The 14,024-nt window shown below is 43.5% G+C and overlaps 1 protein-coding gene across 1 annotated transcript in view; it reads left to right on the plus strand.

Annotated features, from left to right (window-relative positions):
• The window catches only part of fstl1b (follistatin-like 1b), a 69,179-nt gene extending 55,421 nt beyond the window's left edge, over positions 1-13,758 (plus strand). Inside the window, exons 6-11 of the mRNA XM_078409042.1 lie at positions 1,461-1,591; positions 2,324-2,442; positions 3,298-3,410; positions 7,159-7,269; positions 9,655-9,755; positions 11,041-13,758. Coding sequence (XP_078265168.1) covers positions 1,461-1,591; positions 2,324-2,442; positions 3,298-3,410; positions 7,159-7,269; positions 9,655-9,755; positions 11,041-11,085 — 620 coding nt within the window. The 3' untranslated portion in view covers positions 11,086-13,758. The remainder of the gene's footprint in view (positions 1-1,460; positions 1,592-2,323; positions 2,443-3,297; positions 3,411-7,158; positions 7,270-9,654; positions 9,756-11,040) is intronic.
• Positions 13,759-14,024: the final 266 nt, after the last annotated feature.

Genomic DNA, 14,024 nt, shown 5'->3' on the forward strand with positions numbered 1-14,024 from the left:
TCTTTGTTTCTTTGTTTTGAATCTCAATGTCGTATGACTGGCATGATGTTACATTTGCAGTACTTAATTATGCTTTACTGCAGTTGTTGCAGTTATGGGAGTAGCTACCAAGATGTGGTGTATGGATGCAGATTAGTAATAGGGGCACGTACAACTTCTGTGAACACATCCCTGAGTATAAAATAACTTTTTTACAATCATGCTTATTCTTTGTCGTGACCCACTCTGATGTCAGCTGGCTTTATGGGATCAACCTTCCTGGTGGCTATGGTAAAATATGCATTTTACTCTTTATGGCCTTTAGGTTGTGGTCTCAAGGTGATGAAAACACTTTTCCCGGTGATTTTTGAGTTCAGAGTTCATTTACTTTGTTTCAACACAATGGGTTGTAGTTCAATACTACACGTAGACATTACCTATATCAGATTTATTCACAAAATGCTGGAGTAACTCAGCAGGTCAGGCAGCATCTCGGGAGAGAAGGAATGGGTGACGTTTCGAGTCGAGACCCTTCTTCAGACTGACTTATTAAGTGTGTCTTAGATTTTAGACATTCTACTGGGGTAATTATTTAGACGGTATGAGCATTGAATTGTCCAATTTAAGGTAACACTCCCCTCCACCTTATTTTATTTTTTCCCCCCACTTTTCCACACCTCTTCTCTTTCCTGAGGCCCACCCCTATCCCAGTGGCACCCATTCCTCCCACTTACCCCACACCCCGTCCCCTTCCACCTTTCTCCCACCCTCAGTCTTTACAGTTCATTCCTAATATTCTTTATCTGGCATCCTCATGCCTCCATTTGTCACCTTTTCATCTCCAGCAATCTGCCAACGAATCCCACCCCCACTCACCCGTATCCACCTATCACTCGCCAGGTAGACACAAAAAGCTGGAGTGACTCAACGGGACAGGCAACATCTCTGGAGAGTAGGAATGGGCAACGTTTCGGGTCGAGACCCTTCTTCAGATGCATCTTGACCCGAAACATCACCCATTCCTTTGCTCCAGAGATGCTGCCTGTCCCGCTGAGTTACTCAAGCTTTTTGTGTCTATCTTTGGTTTACACCAGCAGTTCCTTCCTATGTCACTCGCCAGGCTTTGTCCCGCTCCCAACTCTGTTTTCCAACTTTCTCCCCCTTACTCCATCAGTCTGAAGAATGGTCCCGACCGGAAACGTCACCTAGCGTGGGTTTTCTCTGAGAGCTTCGGTTTCCTCCCACACTCCAGACGTACAGGTTTGTAGGTTAGTTGGCTCGTATAAATGTAAACTGTTCCTAGTGTCTTGGACCTAGCCGTGTCTTGGACCTAGCCATGTCTTGCAGTGCTGCTGCCTGACCCGCTGAGTTACTCCAGCACTTTGTGTTCTATGCAAGATTCCAGCGTGTGCAGTTCCAAGTGCCTCTGCTGGGATGATTATTGGTCTTTTCAGCGATTGTTAAACCTTTCCCCCCTCCAGTTGTTTGCTATCAGTCGGATCGGGACCAGCTGCGACATCATGTTATGGAATGGCTGGAGACGGAGATTATTCCTGATGGTTGGTTCTCCAAGGGCACCAACTACACAAACATTCTCAACAAATACTTCAAGGTAAGCGTGTTCTTTACCCTTGAAGCCTGGACATTTATCATGTTATTTATGATCAAGATTTTTAAATGCTGGGGAGCAAAGGAAAAGATTGGAGGGATATGGGCCTAAAGTGGTCAAGTGGGACTAGCTTATGGTACAGGATGCCTGGTGATCGTAGAGAGGTGTACAAAATCATGAGAGGTATGGATCGGGTAAATGCACAGTATTATGCCCAGAGTCGAGGAATCAACAACCAGAGGACATAGGTGGGAAAGATTTAATAGGAACCTGAGGGGTGATTTTTTACACAAAGGGTGGTGGGTGTATGGGATGCGCTGCTGGAGGAGGTAGTTGAGGCAGGGACTATCATAACACTTAAGAGTCATTTGGACAGATCCATGGATAGGATAGGTTTAGAGGGATATGGGCCAATGGGACTAGTGTAGACAGGGCATGTTGTTCGGTGTGGGCAAGTTGCGTCAAAGGACCTGTTTCCATGTCTGTGACTCTATAAAACAGGAAACAGCCATGTGGGGAGTAAGAGGAGCACCAAACTTTTCAGTCAGGAATGAATAAAGTTAATTCAGTTATTGTAATAAATGGAGACATGGGAGGCCACCTCAGATCCATGGCACGCACACCCTGTACTGTAAGCTAGTCCATTTGGCCATGTTTTGGCCTTATGCCTTGAACTCTTTGCTATCCATGTATCCTGGCTGATTTTGAAAGAATCTTTAATTTTACTCTTGACAGAATTATGATGACGGTGACTCCTACTTAGATTCCAATGAGTTCCTGAAATTCATAGAGCACAACGAAACCACTGTCAACATCACCTCACGCTCTGAGGACGATGAAACCAAACTCCTTCGGTGAGGCGTGAAGCAAGAGGAATTTCAATCTTGGTGTTGGAGCCAAGTCTTTTGTCTAGAGTTATGGGACCTCAAGGGTGGTGCAGTTTCACAGCTGGTAGAGCTACTGTCTCACAGCTGCAGAGACCTGGGTTCCATCCTGACCCCAGGTGCTGTCTGTGTGGAGTTTGCATGTTCTCCCCTGTGAACGTGTGGGTTTCCTCCGGGTGCTCCAATTTCCTCCCACATCCCAAAGACGTGTGGGTTTGTGGGTTAATTGGCCTCTGGAAATTGCCCCTGGTGTGTTGAGAGGGGATGAGAAAGTGGGATGACATAGAACTAGTGTGAACGGGTGATGCTAGCTAGTTGAATTCGATTATCTATATTCCATTGATGAAGGCAGTTTAACAAACAAAAATTTTGTCAGTGAATTATTAACACCTATTTGAGTAAAAGCCTTTGGCAGCCACATTCGCTGACTGGTTAAACTGCAGAAAATCCTAATGAGTTGTGCTGGCTCTTCTATTGGGATAAAGGGCTCGTGAATATTTGCTTTATTTGGGAGACGTAAGGCTTCTCAAGTTAATACTGCTGAGGACTACAGTTGCTGGAACCTTAAGTAAAACACTAAGCACTGGAGTAACTCAGCAGGTCGGGCGGCATCCGTGGAGAGACGCAGGTCTGAAGAAGGGTCCCAACCTGAAACGTCACCTGAAACTATTCCCACCGCAGATGCTGCTTGACCCATTGAGTTCCTCCAGTACTTTGTGTTTTAATATTGATGGGGACTTTCTTTAGCTGCTGTTTTTATGGGTGCAATCATTACTACTGGCGTGGTCAGACAGACGGGGTAATAAAAGGTGTGCTGTTTTGTAGGGGTCTGTGTGTGGACGCGTTGATTGAGCTCTCCGATGAGAACGCTGACTGGAAACTCAGCTTCAATGAATTCCTCAACTGCCTGAATCCTGGTTTTGTCCCTCCTGAGAAAAGTAAGTAGAAACTGGAAGCACCCTGCACCTCATGGACAGAGTACACTAACTAGTCTGATACTCTTCCCCCTCTCTCTCCCTGCATGTGTTCTTCCATGCTACTCACTCCACGTTTGGCCACTTTCCCTGTTCTCGTCCCGATGGCCATTTTCATGTGCAAGCTTCGGGTGGAAGATTGCTAAAGCCTTCTCACAACCGGTCCTGATCTTGTACTTATGCTGCGATGCCTCACATCCAACAAGGAAGACTGCAGAAGTTGGAGAGTAGTACCTCTACTCGTTCAGCTTCTATGGGGAAACTCACGTAAGCTGTAGACGGTTTCATATTCCCCAAATTGCTGCTCCAAGTGAATGCATGACAAGAAGGCTATGGGTTTAGATGGTGGAATCATTTTCCACACAGAGGGTGGTGGGTGTTTGGAACGAGCTGCCAGAGGAGGTGGTTGAGGCAGGCACTGTAAAAGCATTTAAAAAACATGTGGACAGGTACATGGAGAGGAACGATTTGGAGGGATATGGGCCAAACATGGGCAAATGGGACCAGCTGAGATTAGGCATCTTGGTCTACTAGGACGAGTTGGGCTGAAGGGCCTGTTTCTATTCTGTATGACAATGACTCAGATCAGTTATGCTTTTCAATAGTTCAGTACTCACAATAGTTCAGAATTCACAATGTATTCACCCAGTCTGTGACCAACAGAATCAAGAGAGTCACATCCTTGCATAGGAAATTTCAGTTGTAAAACCAAAAGAAAGAAAGTCATGAAGCACAGAAAAACTGAAGTTATTCAGAGAGTCATAAGAGTCTTACAGCGTAGAAACAGGCACTTTGGCCCAACTTGCCCACATCGGCCAAAAGGTCCCATCTACACTAATCCGACCTACCTGCATTTGGCCCATATCCCTCTAAACCTGTCCTATCCATGTACCTGTCTAAATGTTTCTTAAACGTTGCAATGGTACCTGCCTCAACTACCTCTGGCAGCAAGTTCCACACACCTACCACCCTCTACGTGAAAAGGTTACCTGTCAGATTCTTATTCAATCTTTCCCCCCTCACCTGTCCTCTGGTTCTCGATTCCCCTATGTTATAGCTTCTGCCAACTTTTCACTTTGCGGTATTTTACTACCCAGCGAAATGCATGTTTTCTTAATGTTGTACTGCCCCTCATCAATTACTCCACCTTTGTTGATATAAGGAGGTGTGGAATGGCTTGCAGCAGGAAACATCTGAGAGGTTAGATGTGTCAAAGCCTGAGTCATTGCACTGGTATCTAGCAGGTGTTGCCCATCCTTTCCACCTCCACCCTTCCTCTCCTGGGAGATATAGAGAATCAAAGGCTCTGGGGATAGTGCAGGAACACAGCGATGGAGACACAAGGAACTGCAGGTGCTTGAATCTTGAGTAAAACACAAAGTGCTGGAGGAATTCAGCAGGTCAGGCAGCATCTGCGGAGGGAATGGACAGACTACAATTCGGTTTGGGACTGATGGAATAGGTGGGAGAAAGTGGGAAAAGAGTGATTGAGGTGGAAGATCAGCCACAATCTTATTGAGAACAGATAGTGAGGGGCCAAATGGTCTAATCCTAGTCCTAACTCATTTGATCAGTCTGAAGAAGGGTCCTGATACGCTGAGTTCCACTCGCTCTTTGTGTTTTGCTCAAGATTCCAGCATCTGCAATTCCCTGTGTTTCCTAATTCATTTGATCTTGTAATGGGTCTCAGCTGATATTGTTTAGGTTTAGGTTTATTATTGTCACGTGTACCGAGGTACAGTGAAAAGCTTTGTTTTGTATCGTATCCAATCAGATCAGATGTACAATAGTTCAAATTCACATACAATAGATATAGCAAAGGGGAAGATACAGAGTGCAGAATATAGTTGTCAGCATGATAGCACATCAGTCCCAGAGACAAAGTCCAATATCATCAATGGGGAGAGGTGAAGTTTGAACAGTACCATAGCTCATGCAAGGACCGTTCCAAAGACTATGCATACATAAGTACACTGTGGGAGAGCACAAAGCTGGAGATCACTGCCTCCAGCATCACTCCTGGGTGTTCACACTGTAAAGTAGGGTCTTTAAACAAGTTGCTTTATGAAAAGGTGCCGCGCAAGGTGAACGAGATGCATCTAAAACTGACTGGCAGTTGAGTGAAGGACCTGGATCAGGTCTGAGTGTGAGCGGCGATCATGAGCGTGCTGGGGCCACATTACGGGCTCTGGAGGCACATCTATCTCCCAGCTCCAGCCACATATCTGGCCAGTGTCCCTGGCCCTTCTCTGGGGGCCCTGCTACACCGCCAGCACCCAACCCCATTCTGGCCAGTTCATGGTATCCAATGAACCCATCAACCAGCATGACTTTGGCGCAGGAGGGAGAACCCCTGCGGTCACATGGAGAAGATGCAAATTCCACACTGTCGATACTGAGACCAGGGTGACCTTGATTCTGCAGTGCAGCCAGCCTACGGCAAACAGCTTCCCATCTGAAGGATGGGCGTGGCACAGTTGGCACAACACACACAAGGTGATGATTGAACCTGGATCGCTGTGAACATGAGAGAGAAACAGCACGAGGCATTGTGCCAACTGTGTTACTCACATCCTTCAGAACCAGTGGGAAGCTATTCACCCTACACTGACTCATCTCCAGAACCAAGATCATCCAGCCTCCGTGTTGACATTAAACACATCATTAGTGTGATACAAAAGAGACAAAGTGCTGGAGTAACTCACTGGGTCAGGCAGCATCTCTAGAAAACATGGATAGGTGACCTTTCGGATCAGGACCCTTCTTTCCACAGAACCCCCGACAAAGGGGAGGAGAACTTCTTCAAAGATTTTGGTTTTAATTTTAGCAATAAATTACTATTTCTGTTTCCTGGAGCAATCATTTGCCTTGTGGTAAATGCTGTGTATGGTTCTAGTTTCCAGAAACAGAACCGTAGAACCTAGCCAGAGCATGAGGACACATCCCCACTTTGATAGGTGTTTCCCCTGAAGAGTTGGCAGTGTTTAAAGACTCAAGAGTATTTAATTGTCATATGTTCTGACAAAGGAGCAATTAAATTCCTACTTGCAGCAGCTTAGCAGGCCCATACACAATACAATACAATACAATATATCTTTATTGTCATTGTACAGGGGTACAACGAGATTGGGAATGCGCCTCCCATACGATGCAATAATTTAATTAATTTAAACAACAACAACCCAACGAAACAAATTGTAACAGTTTTGTAACACACAATACACACAGATAAATATAATGATCCAGAAATTCAACAAATTAATAGCTGTAAAATTTGATCAAAAAATAAGTAAAAGTCCAAAGTACAACCAAAGACACAGTCCATAGAAGTTCACAGTTGCTGAGATTAGTGTGGTGTTCAAGATCCTGATAGCTGCTGGGAAGAGGCTGTTCTTGAACCTGGAGATCACGGTTTTCAGGATCTTGTACCTTCTTCCTGATGGTAGCAGTGAGATGAGAGTGTGGCTGGTGTGGTGTGGGTCTTTGATGACATTGGCTGCCTTTTTGAGTCAGTGCCTCCTGTGGATCCTTTCCATGGTGGGGTGGTCAGTACCTGTGATGGACTGGGCAGTGTCTACCACTCTCTGTAGTCCCCTTCATTCCTGGGCGTTCGAGTTGCAGAGGCAGGTTTAATTTTACGTCAGAGATGTACTATTTATCAGTCACAGGGCATAATACTGAAATGAAGTGATTGTCGTTTGATCTGTTATAGAATGTGCCTTGGAAGATGAGACCTATGAGGATGGAGCTGAGACTACAGTGGAGTGTAACCGGTGTGTCTGTGCCTGTGGCAACTGGGTGTGTACTGCCATGACCTGTGAAGGTAAGTTCTCTTTCCCTTTCATCTATATTCCTTCCTTCGGCTTCACAATTAACAACTCTATTATCCTTATTTCACACCTTGTTTTTGATCTCTGGGCTATGTCCAACCATCTGCCAAGCAACTCCCCCCACCCCCCGCCCCTCATCTGTGTCCAGCTCTCACTTGGCAGGACTTGTCCTGCCTCTCCTCTCTTCCAGCTTTCCCTCCTCCCCCTTACAATGAGTCTGAAGAAGGGTCCTGACTTTCAACGTCACCTATCCATGTTCTCCAGTGAAGCTGCCTGATCCGCTGAGTTCCTCGGGACTTTGTGTCTTTTTTTGCCATCTTTCTCTCAGTGTAAATCTGGAGACAGGGTGAGGACATTATCACTGGAGACACAAGGACCTGCAGATACTGGAAACCTGAGCAAAAAACAATTAGCTGGAGGAACTCGGCAGGTCAGGCAGCATCGGTGGGGGGAATGCACTGACGATTTTTCTGGCCGGGAACCTTCTTCGGACTAGAAGACGGCTCGTGACCTGAAACATCGCCTATCCATTCCCACCACAGAAGCTGCCTGACCCGCTAAGTTCCTCCAGCACTGTGCTTTGCTCAAGAATATATCAGTGATCAGGCTATTTGTGGGAGGGGGACAATTACTCATTTATGGTGTTTTGCAATAATTTGCAAGAGATAATACATCAGCTAATTTGTTTTGTACAAGTATTGAGGACTTGAGTAAGGATGCAGTTGGTAATCTAGTTCTCAGTTTAAGATTGTGCTCACAAAGAAGTAATGATCGCAAACCCAAGGGCAGAATTAACTTTCACAACAACTCCAGAGAAATAAAACATCTTTCAACTGCAAGAGGAATATTAAGCAAGGACTGGAGCTTATCCATTTCCTTCCAACAACAAGGCTTCTGAGGACCTTGGTGCAGGAACAAAATTAATTACATTCCGCAGCGCTGCAGAGTTGAAGACAAAGAACCTTTTAACAGTTTCTGAAATAAAACTTGGAAGGACTGCCGTTTAATTATTTCCCTATTGTATTGGGCACTCCCGGTACTCAAGAAGTGCCAAGAAGGGATTATTTATGCTACATTCAGACACAGACTAGAAGACAAACCACTTTTTGTTGACTGAAAGAATCACATTTAAACCAAAGACCATTGAAATTTGCTGTTTAGCTGGAACTGATTATGGACATCCCCTGCATTTTGGAAAGCATCACACTCTCTGTCACAGGGCCAGTTCCATTTGTTTGTGAGTTATCCTCGTATCCTAATTGCACACCCCAGAATTTGGGAACCTCCGCTTAAAACCCAAGAGGTTTAAGAGAACAATTTGTTCCACAGAATGCTTCCATTAGTCTTTTTCACACGAGCAAAAGTTCATTAATAGTCTATTTTAGCTATCAGTTAACATTGGTGTAACATCTAACAAAAGACAGATCCGACCATCCAGCTGTTGTGACATGAACTACTCATGATGCAGTTTCAAGACATAAAACAGAACAATACAGGAGCAGGCCCTTCGGCCCACAGTATCTGTGCTGAACATGAGCCAAGTTAAACTAATCTCTGCCTGCACGTGATCCATATCCCTCCATCCCCTGCATATTCATGTGCCTATCTAAAAGCCTCTCTCACATGCCACTGTTGTATCTGCCCCCACCATCAGCCATTCCTGGAACCCACCACTCTCTGTGTAAAATACTTGCCCTGTACATCTCCTTTAAATTTTACCCCTCTCACCTTAAAGCTATGCCCTCTAGTATTTGACATTTCCACCTCCTGGGGGAAAACTTTCTGATTGTTTACCTTATTGTACCTTTCTTAATTTTATAGACTTCCATCAGATCTCCCCTCAGCCTCTGACACTCCAGAGTAAACAATCCAAGTCCTTACAGCTAATACACCAGAACCCAGGCAGCATTCTGGTGAATCTCTTCTGCTCCCTCTTCAAAGCCTCCACATCTTTCCTGTAATGGGGCGCAATTTCATCAAGAAACTATGGTTAGGGCCATGGTGGATTTGCTGCCTTATAGAGCCAGAGTCCCGGTTCGATCCTGACTACTAGTGCTGTCTATATGGAGTTTGCATTGCGTGGGTATTCTCCAGGTGCTCTGGTTTTGCTCCCACACTTCAAAGTTGTACAAGTTTGTAGCTTAATTAGCTTTGGTAAAAATTGTCCCTCGTGTGAAGGATAGTGCTAGTATATGGGGATCTCTTTGGCTTGGACCCAGTGGACCGAAGGGCCTATTTCCACGCTGTATCTCTAAACTAAACTAAATGTGTGTATTTAATCTCTGCATTGCCACGTTTTTGCACTGATGCTTTACTCCTGTTCTCTTTTCCTTCTCCTGCATCTCAAGTAACTACTGCTTTTCACTTTTTTGTTGAAGGCAACAAGAACATACCTGTGGAGGCCGCGCATGCAAATGCAGATGATGAAATGACTGAAGAGGAATGGACAAAGTATGTTCATGAGCTCAACAAACACCAGGTGAGTGCAAAGTCAGTCTGAGGTATAAGTGACGGTGACGCAGTCTCAGTGACGGCGTTCATGCAGTCAGGGAGGAATAGTTTCCCCTCAACATATTTCACTCCTGTTTTCAAAGCATGACACTAAAGGCAATCTCAGCTCTCCAAACGGCATCACCTGGTGATTCGTTCTCGATTGCTTTCTGCTGAACAAGCAATGAGGTGGTTACTTCATATGTAGCTGACTTCCAAAATTCACTTCCATCAATTTCAATGGGGCCAATTTTCAGGAGTCAAATACAACATGGAACCAGTTCTGCATTGTGCTTTTGAAGTGAGATAATGAGGAGAGATTCCTATTTTTTACATGTCCATCAAACTTTACGCTGGCTGTATAATTTAAGTAGTGATTCCTTTATTGTAGATGTAAGAAAATAACTGCAGATGCTGGTACAAATCGAAGGTATTTATTCACAAAATGCTAGAGTAATTCAGCAGGTCAGGCAGAATCTCGGGAGAGAAGGAATGGGCGACGATTCGGGTCGAGACGCTTCTTCACTCTGAAGAAGGGTCTCGATCCGAAACGTCACCCATTCCTTCTCTCCTGAGATGCTGCCTGACCTGCTGAGTTACTCCAGCATTTTGTGAATAAATACCTTTATTGTAGATGATCTCCATTATGCTCCTGTGTAAAGTTTAAAAATCCAGGGTATAATAACCATATCATATAGTTCATGTTAGTCGCCCACTCAGCAGTCTAAAGGACGGTCCCAACCTGAAATGTCACCTATCCATGTTCTCCAGAGATACTGCCCGACCACTGAGTTACTCCAGCACTTTGTGTCTTTTTTTTAAGGGTTGTGCAGGTCGGTTCAAGAAACTGATGGTTGTGAGAAATTAGCTATTTCTGAACCTGGTGGTGCAATCCTCCAACCCTGCATCATGTGTGTCATGTTAGCAACAAGCTATTGTCACCACATTATACAAGGATTCCTCTGTCCCAGCAGGGTGCCTTGTACAATCTCAGGCTACATTCACAGACTAATTCCCACCTGTCCCATGTTTTCCCACAGATGCTGCCTGACACTCTGAGTTACTCCAGCACTTTGTGTCTTTGTTTGTAAACCAGCATCTGCAGTTCTCTCGCTCCTCTATGAAATTTACAATCACTGTTACGTGTGAGATGTGATTATCTAACAATATTTCCGAAGCAAAGTGCTTGCTTTATGTAAAGAGGATTTATTTGTTGGTATTTCCAAGCAGTCTGCTCACAATGGTACTTAGCTTATCTTTCCACTTTGTTTTAGGAGACTGCTGAGAAGACCAAGAAGGCAAATGTAAAGGACATCTAAAGATGCAGAGATCGGTGGAGAAACCTAAGTTGATTTTTTTTTCCTCCCAACGTGTTTCTCCACATCCAACCTACCAGAAGATGCTTTAAACTTCAAGAATCACTGCTAAATATATATATATATACACACACACACATTACAAACAGTATTTTTTGCAATTTTTGCTGGGGATGGAGGGAGTCGGTATTATTCAAACAGACTTCTTATAAATGTACTGTAACATTAATGAGCTAGCCATAAATGATATGCTGGTGGTTTCAGTTGTAATAGTTATGTAGTCCTGTGCTGGAAGATGGGGGAATACTCTCACATTTCCCGTCAGCATTTTAATTACCCTCGTTCCTCCGCCTTGCATGTACAACCAGTAGTGGAGACTCCAGAGACAACACTCCAGATCAGAGCTCTCAGCAAGTCTAAAAGCACGAGTGTGATGTTGAATAGAATGATGGGCAAAAATAAATGGGAACACACAAAATTGCTCATATATGGTTATCCTTATCTAGTACAGTTCAGGGACATGAAGCTAAAATTGGAGTGCAGTTGTTGCTTAGCGCTCTTGGATAACCAAAGGTTTCAATAGGCCCAGAATTGTGACGTCAGGAAGAAAACATTTAGAGTTGGAAGTAAGAATCATTGCCTGAAAGATGAAACACTTTATAATATGCTTGATAACAATGTGATTCAAACAATTGCAATATCTGTGTGGTTGTAGTTCAGAACCCTTCCAGTTTCTTTTTGTTTTGATGTTTCTTCCAACATCACAGTGGGAAGGAATTTTTCTTGCCCGACAATTGCATCACTATCTCAAGCAAATTAAGTGAAGTCGATCTTGTTTTGTCCTTTCAAGGAGCTTGTTGTGCCACAGGGTGGAGTGAGATGAGGAAAACCCAGCCACTGTCAGTTTGTGAGTTCAGTTGCAGATTAAAGAGACCACCGTGCTCCATCTATTTAATGTGTAGAGTGGCATCAATCACCTCTCTGCCCATCCCCATGTGGTCTTGTCAATATCTCAAACATTGCTACCATCCCAAGCAAAGCTTGGTACAAGTAACGTGCTGACATTACCAGCAGTTAGTTTGGATATGACACCGGCCATGACCTTACCACTGCTGCAACATGTGATCTTTCTAGTTCTGGTCTTTTACATCTGGCATCGTTGTCAGGATTAGAGTTAGTGTCACAGAAAATGTTACTCAGAGTTAGATCGTCCTTACGGTCTGTAAATCATGCAGAGGAAACATAGCTACACCACTTTTCCCACAAGGTTTACAAGTACTGTTGAAATTTCAAAAAGGTGCTACATTCCTTCTTTCCTTTTATTTTATATATAATTTTGATGATATGTGCAGCTTTTTTTATAACCTCTGGTCTGTCTTATTTTTTATTTAAACTCTTTCGTGTTAGAAAGGAACTCTGCAATGTTGAACATAGAAGTTTGCTTACCTGAGGAGCGACTGGATGGAAATCCTATGCGAGTTGGTGTCGGCAGTCTGTAGCTTGGGATATTACAGCTAGATGGAACCACTTTGTTTGAACATGCTTGAGACCTGTTGAAGTCCACCCACGGATAAACCTAGGAAAGGAAAATTGTACGTTTGTAAAAGCTGTTCTTTTAAATACACATCCCCAGCATTCGGAAGAGAGTATCCCACATTATATTAAACCTTAAACTAATTAGAAAAAAAGATTGAATGAATGCAAGTTTTATTATTGGTGGGAAGCAGTGAGATATTTAACATGATATGAATCAAAGTCATTCCAAATATATTTCATGTCAGAATTGAAGATCTTATTAAGAAAGGGTTATTCTTCTCTGGTCCCTGCTCTAGTATAAAGAGCTACCCCTCTCCATCCAAAGAGTAAGTAGCAGCAGGCATGTCAACCGTTCAAGATTGCCATAGTATAGTTGCCATAGTTTTGCACACAGAGTGGTGGGCCTATGGAACGAGCTGCAAAAATCACAGTGCCGAAAGAAAAAACAAACGAGGTAGTTCCAAAAGTTCTCATATCTCATAGTGTCAAACACCATGAAAAAAAAACCCCTTCAGCCAAACTTGTCCATGCTGAACAAGATGCCACATCTAAGCTAGTCCCACGTTCTGATTTCTCAAGCACAAATGAGACGTAGGGGGATCAGAATCGATGTCTGCATGTAGAAGAGCTATAGAGATGATCCCAAAGAACCATGCCCTGTAATTAGGAGGATGCTTAAAGTGAGGAAAATCATCTGGGTTTACAAACTATGGCTACTTGCAATTGCTGGACGATAGTGTCTTCATTGTGTTGGTTTGTTTTTAATCATATCCTCTGGAACTGATTCACTGTGTTGATTAACCTGACTGGATATAAACCAGGCAGACATCTCTTCCCCAAATTTGATCAAAGAAACAAGGATCAGAGCCGTCGGAGAGATGTTTATAACCTGCTGCACCAACATCTGCATTAGAACATTATGAAGTATTAACTTGCCCGTTGTTTGCATAGTGTATTTCTTATTTTCATTGTTGTTACTGTTGTAGGCTTAGACTGTATTTCTTTTACCTTGTCCTGAACTACCTTATTGAAGACACAAGTCAAAATATGTACACTCCTTACCCACCTATCATAATATGATTTCATTTATTATAGTTTTGTTTGTACCTAACACCATTTCTGGATTTAATGTCAATAAATTTTCCAAAATTTATAACTGTCTAACTTCTGTTATTAAATATGAAAGTGCCATTTTCTTATGTTTTAAATTTACTATTCTCAGACATCATACTTAATTGTTATGATATCCCTTAGAGAATGACATAAGGGTTAGGTTTATTATTGTCATGTGCACCGAGGTCCAGTGAAAAGCTTTATTCTGCATGCTATCCAATCAGATCAGATATACCACACATAAATACAATCGTCAAACTCAAGTACAATAGGTAGAGCAAAGGGGAAGATAC

The sequence above is a fragment of the Rhinoraja longicauda genome, chromosome 12, assembly GCF_053455715.1.
Source record: "Rhinoraja longicauda isolate Sanriku21f chromosome 12, sRhiLon1.1, whole genome shotgun sequence".
Lineage (NCBI taxonomy): Eukaryota > Metazoa > Chordata > Chondrichthyes > Rajiformes > Arhynchobatidae > Rhinoraja > Rhinoraja longicauda.